The sequence below is a fragment of the Oncorhynchus tshawytscha genome, linkage group LG14, assembly GCF_018296145.1.
Source record: "Oncorhynchus tshawytscha isolate Ot180627B linkage group LG14, Otsh_v2.0, whole genome shotgun sequence".
In the NCBI taxonomy this organism is placed as follows: domain Eukaryota; kingdom Metazoa; phylum Chordata; class Actinopteri; order Salmoniformes; family Salmonidae; genus Oncorhynchus; species Oncorhynchus tshawytscha.
The window spans coordinates 18,590,587-18,607,395 of record NC_056442.1 but is presented as its reverse complement, the minus strand read 5'-3'; the positions used below and the strand labels follow the sequence as shown (position 1 = coordinate 18,607,395).

General features: G+C 42.6%; 1 protein-coding gene across 2 annotated transcripts in view; it reads right to left on the bottom strand.

The window, feature by feature from the left end:
- The window catches only part of LOC112266722 (glutamate receptor ionotropic, kainate 4-like), a 393,963-nt gene that overhangs the window by 26,334 nt on the left and 350,820 nt on the right, over positions 1 to 16,809 (bottom strand). For both annotated transcript variants that reach the window (XM_024444450.2, XM_024444451.2), the window contains one exon: positions 12,019 to 12,126. In XM_024444450.2, coding sequence (XP_024300218.1) covers positions 12,019 to 12,126 — 108 coding nt within the window. The remainder of the gene's footprint in view (positions 1 to 12,018; positions 12,127 to 16,809) is intronic.

Sequence of the window (16,809 nt, the reverse complement as noted above, 5' to 3'; positions counted from 1 at the left end):
CCGGAACCCAGAAGACGGTAACCTGGAGGAGACCTATTCTTTTATTTTTCTTTGATTTAATAGACACCTATCACACTGAGCTATCACACTTGTGTCCTTGTCTGATCAGTGTAAACGTTTTAATCAAACCCCCTGGTCTGCCACAATACAATAGTATTTACTGTAGTGTTTTTGCGGACTGTAGTACAGTATACTGTATCATTTACTGTAGTGTTTTTGCAGACTGTAGTATACTGTAGTATTTACTGTAGTGTTTTTGCAGACTACTGTAGTATTTAATAAAGTGTTTTTGTTTTATTATCTTTGACATAGAAGTGGGGGACTTTCTCCTTGAGGAAATGCTAAATGCTAAAAGAGCACATTTTACATAACCTGTAAGTAGGTAGGACTGGGTTCTGAATGGAGAGTTCAGAGCTTCCTCTCTTTTCTATAACCTGTATGGGACACAATATATGGTCTGTTTGCAGGTTTCTTACGGATGGCACAAATTGGGGTATTTTTTTACCCCTTTTTCTCCCCAATTTTGTGATATCCAATTGGTTGCCCCATCGCTACAACTCCCGTACGGACTCGGGAGAGGCGAAGGTCGAGAACCATGCCTCCTCCGAAACACGACCCCGCCAAGCCACACTGCTTGCTTTACCTGGAAGCTAGCCGCACCAATGTGTTGGAGGAAACACTGTACAACTGGCGACCGAAGTCAGCGTGCATGCGCCCAGCCCACTAGAGCGCGATGGGACAAGGACATCCCAGCTGGCCAAACCCTCCCCTAACCCGGACGACGCTGGGCCAATTGTGCACCGCCTCATGGGTTTCCAGGTCGCGGCCAGCTACGACACAGCTCGGGATCAAACCCGGGTTTGTAGTGAGCTTTATACTTAAGTCGAGAGAGAAAAAAACATACTGTCTGATATAGAGAAATATAGATGGAACATAAGGCAAACAGTGAAATAGCTCTGTCATACTCCTATTGGGATGGCGTTTGTGTTGACTGTTGACCGGGAGATGAATTCCCTTCCCAGTACGAAGTGGTGTTCCTCCATTACGACATAAAGTGGAAAACCGGAGACGTCAAAGAGGACGACACATCGCACTGCCACCGACCATCCTGTCACCATGGCAACGACAGTTACTCTACCTGTGGTACTATCGGCCCGGTTTCCTTTACACTTGATTCATCTTATATGGCCTCTCCCCCATTCCATCTCGCTGGAGTTTTCCGTGCACGCACCACTTCATGCTATACTGGTCAGAGAATAGGGATAATAGAATGAGGTGTTTTCCTAGCCTTCTTTGCATCATATCGGAGGTCACTGAATCAGAGCATTATAATTGTTCCTTTTAGTTGACATACTCATCAGTAGTAGATGGAGGGAGAGAGCGGCGGAAGCATTGAACGTATGCATGCAGGAGAGCTCCTGGACTGCATGATAAAGAAGAAGAGTACAGACAGAGAGAACAAAGGGGGCCTTTCAAGGCCCTGAGTCAGAGCACAGTGACACTCTATAAATGCAAATCCTCTCCATTCATTAACTTATTAAACAGCCACACATGTTACCTTCTTTGCCCTCGAGTTGACACCTCTGCTGTGGTTATGCGGTGCCACGCGGGAAGGCACAATATAAATGCAAATGATGTCATCGCTCGCAGCAGCCTGGTGGTAGAAGCGCTCTACCATTGCAGCCGGACCGACGCTTTCCCTTTACCCTCCCAAACTAGGGCTTATTAAGGAGTAGTATTTCACGGGCCAGTTTTATATTACACGGCGGGGGTTCAAGAGAGAGAGTTTGGAAACGAATAAACAAACATTCTGGATTCAATTAATAGGTCTCAACACCCCCGTGCGACAGAGAGGAGTGGGCCTCTCCGCTTAATTAAATGTGGCCCATCATTTCTCGGCTAGCTCTCCAATTGTTGATTGACGAGTGTGAAACGGAGGCAAAGTAATTCTATATTTATCTCCCCAATAGCCCCCATTATTAGGAGACTCTGTAGAGGTGGGGAAGAACATCCTCGGTTGGTGACCCGGTTAACTACTTCAGCTCATGTATTGATTGGAGATCAAGCTATTCTCAGACCCGCTCTCTGGATTGGATGGTTCTGGAGGTACCGTGGGTCTCCACTGAGCTGGGGGGAAAATGCTTTTAGTTTTTATGCCCCAGCTCATGGAATAGCCTTTCAGGTCACCTTGAAGTTGGACTCGCTGGTCTCCATTGGACAGTTTAGACTGAGTTCAAGGGAGGTGATATGTGAGAGTTGTGTTTGTCTGGATATATATTGTTGTATTTATTGTACTGATATTGTTATTTTACATGATGTTGTATTAAATTGTATTGCATATACGTTCATGTTCGTAGGGCTCCCTTGTAAATTAAACCCCAGTCTCAATGGTGACCCACCCTGTATAAATAAAAGTTTAATAAAAAAAAAAAGATTAAAGAAAACTGCAGAGCATTTTAATTAAGAGCTGGCCCATCAATCATGGTAGTAAAACCCTGACATTAATCAATAATGTGGGGGGTCTCTCTCTATCTCTCCAAGGGAAATAAACGATCAGAAACTAACAGTAAGCATTAAACTCACAAAGGTTTTTAAATAATATATACTATTGGCTCTGTAAAGTGTTTTAGCAATGTGCAAATAGTTGAAGTACGAACGGGAAAATAAATCGGTAAAATATAGGTTGTATTTACAATGGTGTTTGTGCTCCACTGGTTGCCCTTTTCTTGTGGCAACAGGTCACGTCTTGTTGTTGTGGTGGCACACAGTGGTGTATCACCTAATATATACAGTGGGGCAAAAAAGTATTTAGTCAGCCACCAATTGTGCAAGTTCTCCCACTTAAAATGAGAGAGGCCTGTAATTTGCATCACTTCAACTATGACAGACAAAATGAGAAAAAAAATCCAGAAAATCACATTGTAGGATTTTTAATGATTTTGCAAATTATGGTGGAAAATAAGTATTTGGTCACCTACAAACAAGCAAGATGTCTGGCTCTCACAGACCTGTAACTTCTTCTTTAAGAGGCTCCTCTGTCCTCCACTCGTTACCTGTATTAATGGCACCTGTTTGAACTTGTTATCAGTATAAAAGACACCTGTCCACAACCTCAAACAGTCACACTCCAAACTCCACTATGGCCAAGACCAAAGAGCTGTCAAAGGATACCAGAAACAAAATTTTAGACCTGCACCAGGCTGGGAAGACTGAATCTGCAATTGGTAAGCAGCTTGGTTTGAAGAAATCAACGGTGGGAGCAATTATTATTACAATTATTATTACATACAAGACCACTGATAATCTCCCTCGATCTGGGGCTCCACGCAAGATCTCACCCCGTGGGGTCAAAATGATCACAAGAACGGTGAGCAAAAATCCCAGAACCACACGGGGGGACCTAGTGAATGACCTGCAGAGAGCTGGGACCAAAGTAACAAAGCCTACCATCAGTAACACACTACGCCGCCAGGGACTCAAATCCTGCAGTGCCAGACGTGTCCCCCTGCTTAAGCCAGTACATGTCCAGGCCCATCTGAAGTTTGCTAGAGAGCATTTGGATGATCCAGAAGAAGATTGGGAGAATGTCACATGGTCAGATGAAACCAAAATGGAACTTTTTGGTAAAAACTCAACTCGTCGTGTTTGGAGGACAAAGAATGCTGAGTTGCATCCAAAGAACACCATACCTACTGCGAAGCATGGGGGTGGAAACATCATGCTTTGGGGCTGTATTTCTGCAAAGGGACCAGGACGACTGATCCGTGTAAAGGAAAGAATGAATGGGGCCATGTATCGTGAGATTTTGAGTGAAAACCTCCTTCCATCAGCAAGGGCATTGAAGATGAAACGTGGCTGGGTCTTTCAGCATGACAATGATCCCAAACACACCGCCCGGGCAACGAAGGAGTGGCTTCGTAAGAAGCATTTCAAGGTCCTGGAGTGGCCTAGCCAGTCTCCAGATCTCAACCCCATAGAAGATCTTTGGAGGGAGTTGAAAGTCCGTGTTGCGCAGCAACAGCCCCAAAACATCACTGCTCTAGAGGAGATCTGCATGGAGGAATGGGCCAAAATACCAGCAACAGTGTGTGAAAACCTTGTGAAGACTTACAGAAAACGTTTGACCTCTGTCATTGCCAACAAAGGGTATATAACAAAGTATTGAGATAAACTTTTGTTATTGACCAAATACTTATTTTCCACTATAATTTGGAAATAAATTCATTAAAAATCCTACAATGTGATTTTCTTTCTCATTTTGTCTGTCATAGTTGAAGCGTACCTATGATGAAAATTACAGGCCTCTCTCATCTTGTGGGAGAAGTGGGAGAACTTGCACAATTGGTGGCTGACTAAATAATTTTTTGCCCCACTGTATAAATATATGGAGGTTTGGCAGGAGGTTAGGAAGTGCAGCTCGGTTTGAGCTCATTAATGTGTAGTGGGCACATAGCCGGTCTTCTCCTGTGGGAAAATAGGTAGCCGGCAGGTAGCCTAGTGGTTAGAGTGCTGGGCCAGTAACCGAAAGGTTGCTGGATCTAATCCCTGAGCTGACAAGGTAAAAATGGGTAATTCTGCCCCTGAACAAGGTAGATAACCCACTCTTCCCTGGTAGGCTATCATTGTAAATAAGCATTTGTTCTTAACTGACTTGTCTAGTTCAAATAAATAAAAATTGAGTGCCAGGTCTGCCTAAGGCAGCCTCTCACGATAGCATTGCCATGCTCATTGAGTCTGTGCATAGTCAAAACTAATTTGGGGTCAGTCACAGTGTATTCTCTGTTTAAGGCCAAATAACATTCCAGTTTGTGCCATTTTTGTTGATTCTTTCCAAGTAATTATATGTGTTTTTTCATGATTAGGTTGGGTTTAATATTTTTGCTGTGGGATCTCTCGATAGCAAGGCCATGCTCACTGAGTCTATACATTGTCAAAGCTTTTCTTAATTTTGGGTCAGTCACAGTTGTCCCAAGTTTTAATTCTCTCTCACCACGGATGTGCTTGACAGGGTATTTGTGGTATTGACACGCCTAACTCCTAATGCTGCATAATTCACCACTGTTTGTGAATGCTTACCAATCTATTGACATACACCAATGTCAGAATCATTCATTATAATCACAGGAAAATTCAATCTACCTTTTGTAATATACCACAGACAATTCTATGAAATATTGAATTTCAAGCTATGAAGAAATGCAGAATTCCTGTATCTCTAAAAACAGGCTCCCTTTTTTTCCATTGCCAGGAGTCTGGTTGGGTGCAGATAACTTCAGCTGAGTATTCCCAGTCTTCCATGACCCCCCACCACACAATTAGAACCTTACTCTACCCATGACAGGTACATTTTCTCAAAAAATGGTTAAGATTAGGATTGGAGGAGAGAAAGCTGGTCATATATCTGTACCAGGGGGAAACACCACCCCGAGCTGAGCCTAGAAACTTAAACAATCGACTGCACACGACAGTGAGAAAATTTGCGATCTTGAAGGTGTATCAAGTCATACCTGAGTTCGAATAGTATTCACTGCACTTGATTGAGTGTCCTTGGCAGGCACAATGGAATCAATGGCATAGTCCCAAAAGTGCAAACACCACCCATCCGACACTCCAGGCAGGTTCAATCAAACGTACAAAGTACGTGAAAGAAAACAAACACTATTTGAAACTGGGTCTAGTTCAAGGAGTGGTCACAACCCCCTCACAATACCCCCCATCATCCAGCAAATACAATTATGTGGTCCTGAGCCTATAGCAAACTGGTAACTCAAATATACACTGAGAGTATACAAAACAGAACACATGCTCTTTCCATGACATAGACTGACCAGATGAATACAGGTCCTTATTGATGTCACTTGTTAAATCCACTTCAATCAGTGGAGATGAAGGGGAGGAGACAGGTTAAAGAAGGATTTTTAAGCCTTGAGACAATTGAGACATGGATTGTGTGTGTGTGTGCCATTCAGAGGGGGAATGCGCAAGACACATTATTTGAGAGCCTTTGAATTAGGTATGGTAGTAGGTGCCAGGCGCACCGGTTAGTGTATCAAGAACCGCAACACTCAATGGCAACCCGTCATTCAGGAAAGGTGGGGCAGAGCCTGTTTTGAGCCCCACATTCTTTGCAAACAATGTAAACGTAGGTTGGTAATGTTCTCTAGTTGCTCCATGATTAGCTCAGTGTTCTGTCACTCGTGGGGACAGTACAGTGGTTCTTCCTTCAAAAGTTGCGTCGTACTGAAGCACAAGCTTGCAGGCTGCCGCAGAATTCTATGGCATGTTATTTAAGTGTCAGCCATTGTTGCCATTAATGGCTAGTTAGTGCTAGTTTGACCACCAGAGGGCATCTGTGAGAAGCATTTGACTGTTTTTAATATTGGCTGTACTAGAGAATTTAAAACCTTTTTTTGTAAGAACATAGTGTATGGGATTGATTTTAAGAAATGTAGCTTAATTATTTTGATTCATATTATGGTGTTTGTATTCCAAGAAAAAGGAAAAATTAAACCCTCAGGGTTTCCGTTAGGAAAATATGGCGCTGTACAACATGACCGGTCGGGAGTAGGCTACTAAGTGACTGCGAGTGAAGAGCAAAATGATCCTAACATTTCCACACCCTAATTGTAGGCTAACCAATACCCAAATGGAGATTCAGTGACAATAAAAATCAAATTGATTTATCAAGACCAGTCCCAGTGCCTGTCTCAGAGCAGCACAAAATGGTGCTGAAATAGTTGACCACACGCGGGTAGGCTATTGCTCCAAATCCTATTATAACAATTGGATGACTTTGGGTGTTCCAGTAAGCAACATTTGTTGCCTTCATTAGGCTACCTTATTCCAATATTTCTGTCATTCAGTGATATTTATTCCCATAGTAATTTGTTATGGATCCATCCAGAAAACAATACATTTGGTGATCTCGGTAAGAGTCTATTGTCCTGCTGCTAGCCCATCAAGGGTGGATGGCCTCTTTTGTATTCTTAAAAGAACTCTAGTACAGAGAAGAGAAAGGACCCTTGAATAATTAAACATGTCGGTAAAATACTGTTAGACTTGGGGATTATGGTCACGGACAGTGCTATTCGCCTGTGCTACACCAAATGCGAATGCCCAGGGAAATGAACAGGTACAGTAGGCTACACTACTTTAAAGTAGGCCTAATAATGCTGAAAATAATGCTTAAATAAATCGACTGCTGGTCTTTACTGTATGCTGCACATTTTTACATTGTATTCCATTTCCAGCGAGACTATTCAAGCCATCGACTCACTGACGGTTAAAAATGATGAGCAACTGGCAAAGGCCATCTGGAATCAGCTGGCATCACGGGCACAACATCAACATCACTCTCATCACAGTCAGAAAACAATTGAAGAAACTTGAGTGGACTTATGGAAAGGCTCTGTAAGACATTTTATATTTATATATTTCATTTTTTCCCAAAACATTAACCATGTGTGGTTTCTTATTTTGTACTGTTCTGTAGTTTCGACTCAATGATTCTTCTGACAAACAAAGAACTTTGCGCACATTGTATCTATTGTCCTGCGAATAGCCCTTGTTAAAAACAAATGTTTGAAAACATGTTTTCAAAATGCCTCCAGTTGTCCATCACTACCCTAAATAAAAACACAGTATATAAGGGGCTTTTATACAATTATAATACAGGGTTAATAACAATAATAATAATAAACGTTGGTTCACAGATCAGAACTCATTAAGAGGCGGTTTCTAGCTTTAAAAAAATCTGCAGAACTGGGAAGGTTGTATCCCCCATATATATACAATTTTATTGGTTGCAAGAATTTTGTATAATAATTTAAATACAATTCAGAGTTTTGAATCCGGCATAATTTTGTGTGTCAATTCATAAACCATGTGCCATGGAATCAGTACATTGAAAATCTCTTCCCAACTATTTTGCAATCTATATGTCACAGCTGTAATTTTTTGGGGTACTTAAATGAAACGGGTATATATTTTTATTAATCATCATTTTCTTTAACCAATTTTTGTTTTTTAATGCAGGGCTGACAGACAAGTTCCTTACTTTTTCCCCCTTCCACTTGATAAAGGTTCCAATTGATTAAGTGTTTTTAACCACAATATTTGTTGTATTATTTGTTCTGTCTTTTCTGGTGGATTAAATAAAGAAATAACGATATTTTGGAGATTATTTATTTTTCAAATAACCAAAAGGGAGCGGTTATAATCTGAATAAAGGGGAAAACACCATTCTTGAACACGGGGTGAGACATTCTTACTAATTTAAATAAAGCCAGTTTGTTATTTATAATTATATATTTCTGTTTTTAGAGGGAGAGAAACCAAAAGCCCACTCTGCCTATTTTTCGAAAATCGTCAGTCCACATGTAAAGTGTAATTTCCCCATTGTATTTCCCCAAGTTCTCTCTTAACTACAGGACCACCGACAGTTTGTTGTTGTTGCCTGATGCAGGACTCTAGTGCCAGAGAAGAGAGACTCTCAGACTGAAATCGCCTCTATTAATTTACAAAAACTTTAGTCAATTTGTGCCACAGTTTAGACTACAGATAGTTCAGATTTTTAACCCCCTTATGCCATAGTTTGTACTGTACATCTCAATTGTCATTAGAAATCACATTTGTTTAAGCAAGTCAGAGGCTGAATGAAATGTTTCGCTGACAGAAAATGCTCCGCTGATAGCCAGGTGTAGCAGTGTTAAGATGTTGGTACTGTTGTTGGGACAGATTTATGTAGGCCCTAACAGTTTGTGGTCACCGTTTGTCACCATTATAGTGCATTTAATGTATTGTTTAGTGTTGTGTTGTGGCTTTGCTGGCATGCATCCCACTTGTTTATTCTTTTTTGCCCCACCAAGATTTGCATGCTAAAATCGCCACTGGCAACACTGCTGGATTTTTCACACTCAACAGTTACCCGTGTGTATCAAGAATGGTCCACCACCCAAAATACATCCAAGCAACTTGACACAACTGGGAGAAGCATTGGAGTCAACATGGGCCAGCATCCCTGTGGAACGCTTTCGACACCTTGTAGAGTCCATGCCCTGACGAATTGAGGCTGTTCTGAGGGCGACTCAATATTAGGAAGGTGTGCCTAATGTTTGGTATAATCAGTGTATAACCTTGTGTGTGCGTGGCAGTCTCGATTGGTGAGAGACTAGAAATTCGGAAAATTGGTTGTGTGTGAAAGAGCGAGAAAGACAAATGTATCATTACCCTTGCCCATCTTCTTAAGCTTGTATGCCTGAAATCTTTCAAATAGTTTAGCTGGGCTTGATTGAGCAGGACTGGCACAATGGAACCAATGAAAGAGTCTCCCCATCTGGCACTCCAAGTAGACTGGAGCAAACATTTAAGATGGAATTCGCAGTAGGGGGAAACAGCACCACTGTCCGCGCCACGGTCAATGTTATTTTATTTATTTATTGACGAAGCAGAGGTGGGGAGCTTTACGCATCATGGTCCAAAAAATTGCTGTATACAGTTAACTGACAAAATAAACCAACATACCGAGTGTCTTTATAGGGCGTTGGGCCACCACGAGCCAGAACAGCTTCAATGCGTCTTGGCATAGATTCTACAAGTGTCTGGAACTCTTTTAGAGAGATGCAACAACATTCTTCCACAAGAAATTGTGTTTTGTTGATGGTGGTGGAAAATGCTATCTCAGGCGCTCCAAAATATCCCAGAATTGTTCAATAGGGTTGAGATCTGGTGATCGAAAAGGCCATAGCATATGGTTTACTTAGTTTTCATGCTCATTAAACTGTTCAGTGACCACTCGTGCCCTGTGGATGGGGGCATTGTCATCCTATGAGGGCATAGTCATGGTAGCCAAGCCTTTTTTTTTTACATGACCCTAAGCATGATGGATTGCTAATTGCTTAATTAACTCAGGAACCACACCTGTGTGGAAGCACTGGCTTTCAGTATACTTTGTTTCCATTGCTTTGGCAGTTACCTGAATGCTGTTGTTCTATTGTGCTTGTGCAATGATGTCCGAGGGAATAAAAAACAGTGTTTGTTGTTTGCAGTAACTTCTTTGTTGTTGTAATATCGAAAATGGATGTGGCAGTTTCCCTATTAAAGACTCCAAGGTTTAAGTACTATTTACACTCGCTCTCCTGAACAGGCCTGAGCCAGCCAATCAAAAATGACTTTAAAACTAATCAACTTAGAGCCAAGCCTCTATTATCTTCCCGGAGCAATCAGGAGTTCAGAAATATCACCTCGCCTAGTGGCACAGCGGAAGAGCTGTCGCAGGTATTTCTTTCACTAACATTTAAAGGATGGATAAAACTAAAATCGGTGACAAAAAGAGGGATTACAACGTAACGTTAGATGTCTGTGGAGGTGCAAAATCAACAAAAATAAATCAATTCAGAGGTGAAGGATGTTTGCTGTATTGCGTCAGCTCTCGGAGGCACATAAGGCCACTGGGATGGTGATGCGGAACTGTACTGTAATCCTCCTGGTGCCGCTCCGCACTGCAGCTGCCCAAGACTGCAACGTCTAGCCCGCCCCCACCGGCAGAGATAAAACGTGACACAGCAATCACGGCTTGATGAATGAGTTGTGATAGCGATGAAATTGCTCCTCGGTGGCTTTTGAAAGTTGCCTGGATGATTCTATATCTAATGAAATTAACACGTAGCACCTCACATGGCCTGCTGTAATATTCTCTCTCTCTCTCTCCCTCATTGTAACAGCCGCCACACTGGTTACATTTTTAATTGCTAAGCGTACAGCCTTATAGATAGTATCTAAACAACTGGGCCGACTAAGCACACCAGCGATACGCCTTTCTGAGTGTATATCGAGGATGAGACTGTATTTACATCAAGGAAGCCTTCAGAGTCGGGCGTATCAACATTTACATTTGAGTCATTTAGCAGATGCTCTAATCCAGAACGACTTACACGGAACCCAAACTGGCTGCACGCATGCGCCATCGTGCATACATTTATTTTATCAACCTACACCCAACAACACGATCACAACACGCAGGTTAAAATATCAAAACAAACTCTGAACCAATTACATTAATTTGGGAACAGGTCGAAAAGCATGAAACATTTATGGCAATTTAGCTAGTTAGCTTGCACTAGCTAGCTAATTTGTCCTATTTAGCTAGGTGGCTGTTGCTTGCTAATTTGTCCTGGGATATAAACATTGAGTTGTTATTTTATCTGAAATGCACAAGGTCCTCTACTCCAACAATTAATCCACACATAACACAGTCAACTGAATCGTTTCTAGTCATCTCTCCTCCTTCCAGGCTTTTTCATCTTTGAACTTATATGGGGATTGGCATCTGAACTTTCATAGTATTACTACACCGACCGGCAACACAGTTCGTCTTTCAATCACCCATGTGGGTATAACCAATGAGATGGCACGTGGGTACCTGCTTCTATAAACCAATGAGGAGATGGGAGAGGCAGGACTTGCAGCGCGATCTGCATCAGAAATAGAAAGCAGTTAAATTTTAGTCCTTGGCAACGCAGACGCTTGTTGACGCACGCGAGCATTGTGGGTGCAATAATTGAATAACATAGATTTCTACATTTATTTTTGCAACACTCGAGCACGCGACACGAGCGGTGTGGTCAGCCTATTACAGGAGCAATTAGGGCTAAGTGTCTTGCTCAAGGGCACATCGACATATTTTTCACCTAGTCGGCTCAGGGATTCCCAACGCTCTTAACCGCTAGGCTACCTGCTGCCCTCAAGACAAAGATGTCAACTCTATGAATGGCAAGCACTATATGGTGAAATACCACCCCACGACACCTTATTGTCAACCACTCTCTATATCTAGACCAAGTGGGTGGTCCAGCACATGCCTGTCATTTGGAGTGTGACGGCGTGACACGGTGACATGATTTATTATGGTGAAATACCAAGTCACTATACTTTAACATCTACCACTCTCTCCATTCTAAACGAAGTGGAGTGTCCAGAACATGTGTCATTGGGAATGTGTTGCTGTGACGGTTCACTCACCAGAATAGTGGTGATAGTGAGGGTGGTGTTGAAGAGAGTGTCGGTCACGTTGATTGATGGAAGCTTCCTCTCCATGGACAGGCCCTGCTCTGAGTGCCACTGGCCAATCTGCAAGGGGGATATGGATACACACAGGTACACGTCAACGCACAGACACACACAGAGAAAACAACTGTTAGAGAGTTAATCAAAGGGCTAGGCAGCAAGCAGCCCATCAAACTAGCCAAACAGACAAAACTCTTTCTTCTGAGCTGAAACCAGTTTAAGAAGGCACTCAGTCACCGTGCCCTTCCCAAGGTCACCCTTAAAATGGGGAGATAGCGAACTAGAGAGAGAGAGAGAAAAGGGAGAGAGAGATGAAGCACAAAGACACATGCTGATCCTTGAAGAAATACATTGGGGCATGTGTTCAATCAGGAGACAACAGAATGCTTTCATTAGCTCAATTACACCAAATTCTCTGAAGCGAGCCAATGTCCTCATTACCATTAGAGCTCGGCTGGCGCCCCTCCACCACTTCTCCTTGCACTCCTCCAGCAGGGCCTTGTATGGTCATCCCATCCTGCCTGTCCCCACCTCAATACGCATGTCACTCAGTGGCGGTGCAACATCATGCCTAACTTTTAATTTGCATTGTAATTGCAAAGCAGTATGGTTCATTGGGCTCTCTGATTAATTCCTTTTGTTGAGGTATTGGTTAATTTATCATCCCCTACCAATCAATCCCTGGCTGGTGAGTGGCTGGCTGCATTAGAGTGGCTGCGTGCGTGTGTATGTGTGTGTGTGTGTTTGGTGCGTGTGTGTCAAGTTGTGCATATGTGTCAGGGCACAACAGCAGTGGGGTCTAAACGGATTTTTGACTAGTTATGCGCGAGCTTGCCATTCATTCTAGTTATCACATTTCACTGTCACAAGGCAATGAGAGGAATGGAACAATCTTTTTATTTTTTATTATTTCACCCCTTTTTCGTGGTATCCAATTGGTAGTAGTTACTGTCTTGTCTCATCGCTGCAACTCCCGTATGAACTCGGTAGAGGCGAAGTTTGAGAGCCATGCGTCCTCCGAAACACAACCCAACCAAGCCACACTGCTTCTTGACACAACACACATCCAACCCGGAAGCCAGCAGCACCAATGTGTCGGAGGAAACACTGTACACCTAGTGACCTGGTCAGCGTGCACTGCGCCCGGCCCGCCAGAAGAGTCGCTAGTGCGCGATGAGACAAGGATATCCCTGCCGGTCAAACCCTCCCTAACCCGGACGACGCTGGGTCAATTGTGCGTCACCCCATGAGCCTCCCGGTCACGACCGGCTGCGGCAGAGCCTGGGCTCGAACCCAGAATCTCTGGTGGCACAGCCTTAGACCACTGCGCCACCCGGAACATTCTTAGTCATTATACAACCTATATTTGACTGACTGACACATTATAGCCTAGGCCTTTATATGTACACTACCATTCAAAAGTTAGGGGTCACTTAGAAATGTCCCTTGTATTAGAAAGAAAAGCACAGTTTTTGTACATTAAAATAACATAAAATTGATCAGAAATACAGTTTAGACATTGTTAATGTTGTAAATGACTATTGTATGACTATCCTGATTAAGAAGTAATAAAACTGGCCTTATTTAGACAAGTTGAGTATCTGGAGCATCAGCATTTGTGGGTTCGATTATAGGATCAAAATTGCCAGAAACAAAGATTTTCTTCTGAAACTCGTCAGTCTATTCTTGTTCTGAGAAATGAAGGCTATTTCATGCGAGAAATTGCCAAGAAACTGAAGATCTCGTACTACGCTGTGTACTACTCCCTTCACAGAACAGAGCAAACTGGCTCTAACCAGACTAGAAAGAGGAGTGGGAGGCCCCGGTGCACAACTGAGCAAGAGGACAAGTATATTAGTGTCTAGTTTGAGAAACAGACGCCTCACAAGTCCTTAACTGGCAGTTTCATTAAATAGTACCCGCAAAACACCAGTCAACGTCAACAGTGAAGAGGCGACTCCGGGATGCTGTCCTTCTAGGCACAATCAACAGCCTGATCAACTCTATGCGAAGGAGATGTGTCGCGCTGCATGAGGAAAATAGTAGTCACACCAGATACTGACTGTTTTTCTTATCCATGCCCCTATCTTCTTTTTAAGGTGTCTGTGACCAACAGATGCACATCTGTACTTCCAGTCATGTGAAATACATAGATTGGGGCCTAATGAATTCCTTATATGAACTGTAACATATTACGAATAATCTGGAATCAACTGGCATCTATTTGTGAAACACTGATTATATTATAGAACGACTTTGTAATCCAAGGTGATTCATACAACACATATTCAACTATTCATCGTTGCACTTTTGGAGATTCAATATTCCTGCTGCTTTTCTGTTTTTTCAAGTCTTTGAACGTTAAGAAAAGGCTAAGAAAAGTTGGCTAAGAAAAGTTTCCATGTTGTTTCTTTCAAAACTAAATTGCCGCCAATCCTTCCTACACGCTTAACATAATCAGAGATTCCATTTGAAAGTTTACCATTCTTCTCATGCACAAATGGAATACAAACAAGGGCGTAACAACGCTGCACTAGCTGCAGACGGCTTCCGGGAGTTTGGGCGGGGGAGGGAGAGGAGGAGAATAACGTGCACATTGATCTATTGGAACATTGTTCAGCAATCAGCTTGTGCAATCAGTTGTCAAGTGCATCTCCCCTGTAGAGAGTCGTGGTGGAAGGCAGCGGCTCAACAATGCACCACCAGGCACGGGCGGGCTGCGGAGGAGCAGAGGGGAGAAGGGCAGACGGGTAAGGACGGGTAACGTGGAGGCACCGCAGGCTGTCGGGACAGAAATAGAGGGGCTGAGTACGTCTGTGTGTGTGTTCATTTGTGCGAGTGCGTGGATGTGTGGGAGGCTCAGAGCAGGAAGAGTTCCCAGGCATCCGTTAAAAGGGAGGAACTGTGAAGGAGATGTGTCGCGCTGCATGAGGAAAATAGTGGTCACACCAGATACTGACTGTCGTGTATATCTAGTGTGCCTATGAGACAGAAGTGGTTTGGTGAACTACCTTATGCTTGTTTAATTAGACGCCAAGCCTGATACCTGAATACTCATGTAAGCTCGCAGAGCTAATGCCTGGGCTTTAGCCCAGTGGGTTAACACAACCTTAACTTATGGTTCTTTGGCTATTCGGTCAAACTTTGACAATTTGATACATATTCAAACAATTTGCCATTTGAAACAGTTCAATGTCCTCACTCCTCCATATTCCCTGTCTGACTCTATCAATACCTGTGAGTGGCACTAAAAGCAGCTGTTTCAACAATCCAGAACATAACATGAGGACTGGCCAAGGTAAATGGGAGTAATTGTCTAAGTGGCACCCATATCCTGCTAATTAAAATGAAGTATGATGAATCGGAGGTGTAACCAATGTCTTCCATTCCTCTTCACAGACAGGTACATATAATATCAGCGTCAAACGATATGTTATTTTCCTTGTAGCTCCTTTGTCACATGGTGTCACAACTTATTCTTTTGGCCTTGAGTGTGTTGCTAGAACATTTCCTGAGGTTGAGAGAGCGTATCGATCATTATGATGATCGATCTTGCCTAAGCACAATATGGTGGTCACTCAATCCCCGTACTGCTTCTATACGCCACCTGAAGATCCAATTATGTGGAATCAGAACCCTTAAAAAAAATACTATTAAAATATAGTGATTGAGCAAAGTGTTCCAAATTGAGTTATCGCAACCCTTTTTCCTATGTTGACAGTAGCATAATATTCCTACTGCACAGCTACACCTGTAGAGAGAGAGAGAAAGAGTGTAATGTTTACTGTTAATTCTTATTGTTTATTTGACTTTTTCTTATTATCTAGTTCAATTTGACAATGTTAACATATGTTTCCCATGCCAATAAATCCCTTAAATTGAATTGAATTGAGAGAGAGAGAAAGGAGGAGATTAGTGTCCTAGCCAGGAGTGGCAGTCATTTACTTAGGAACCAGAGCAGAGTGCAGAGAGAAAGGAAGAGAACAAATCAATGGAAAGATGTGAGGAGAAGAGGAAGAGAGCAGGGAAGCAGAGTGGAGCATGTGAAGGATTACCTCAGGCTCACTCTGGCACCTGAAATTACAGCATATAGGTCCAAGATAAGGGCCCTAGCTCAAGGGAAAGAAACTGTTCCTAGATTTCACTTTGAAAGACACAGCATATCCATTAGGACATGGCAAGCAGGGCTGTGATCCGACAAATGCCTATATTATGCTATGGTGCTACTGCTACGCGACAAGTATCTTATAGGGTAATGTAGACTCCAAGCCTTCGCTCTCTAGCTAAAGGATTTGGGCTATGATGGTGGATAAGTTAGGTAGGTAGGTAGGTAGGTAGGTGTCTGTCTGTCTGTCTGTTCGTTCATTAGGCATGAAACAGAATTTGAGGTACTATGTGAACTTGTCCAGTAAGAAACGTGTGTCCAGTAAGAACAGCAGTGTAAAGTAAGTAAAAATACTTTAAAGAACTACTAAATTCCTAAAGAAAATAAGGTACTTTTTACTCCATACATTTTCCCTGACACCCAAAAGTACCCGTTACATTTTGAATGCTTAGCAGAAAAGGAAAATGGTCCAATTCACGCACTTATCAAGATAACATCCCTGGTCATCCCTACTGCCTCTGATCTGGCGGACAAACTAAACACGAATGCTGTGTTTGTAAATTATGTCTGAGTGTTGGAGAGTGCCCCTGGCTAGGCGTAAATGTAAAAAACAAGATAATTGTGCTGTCTGTTTTGCTTAA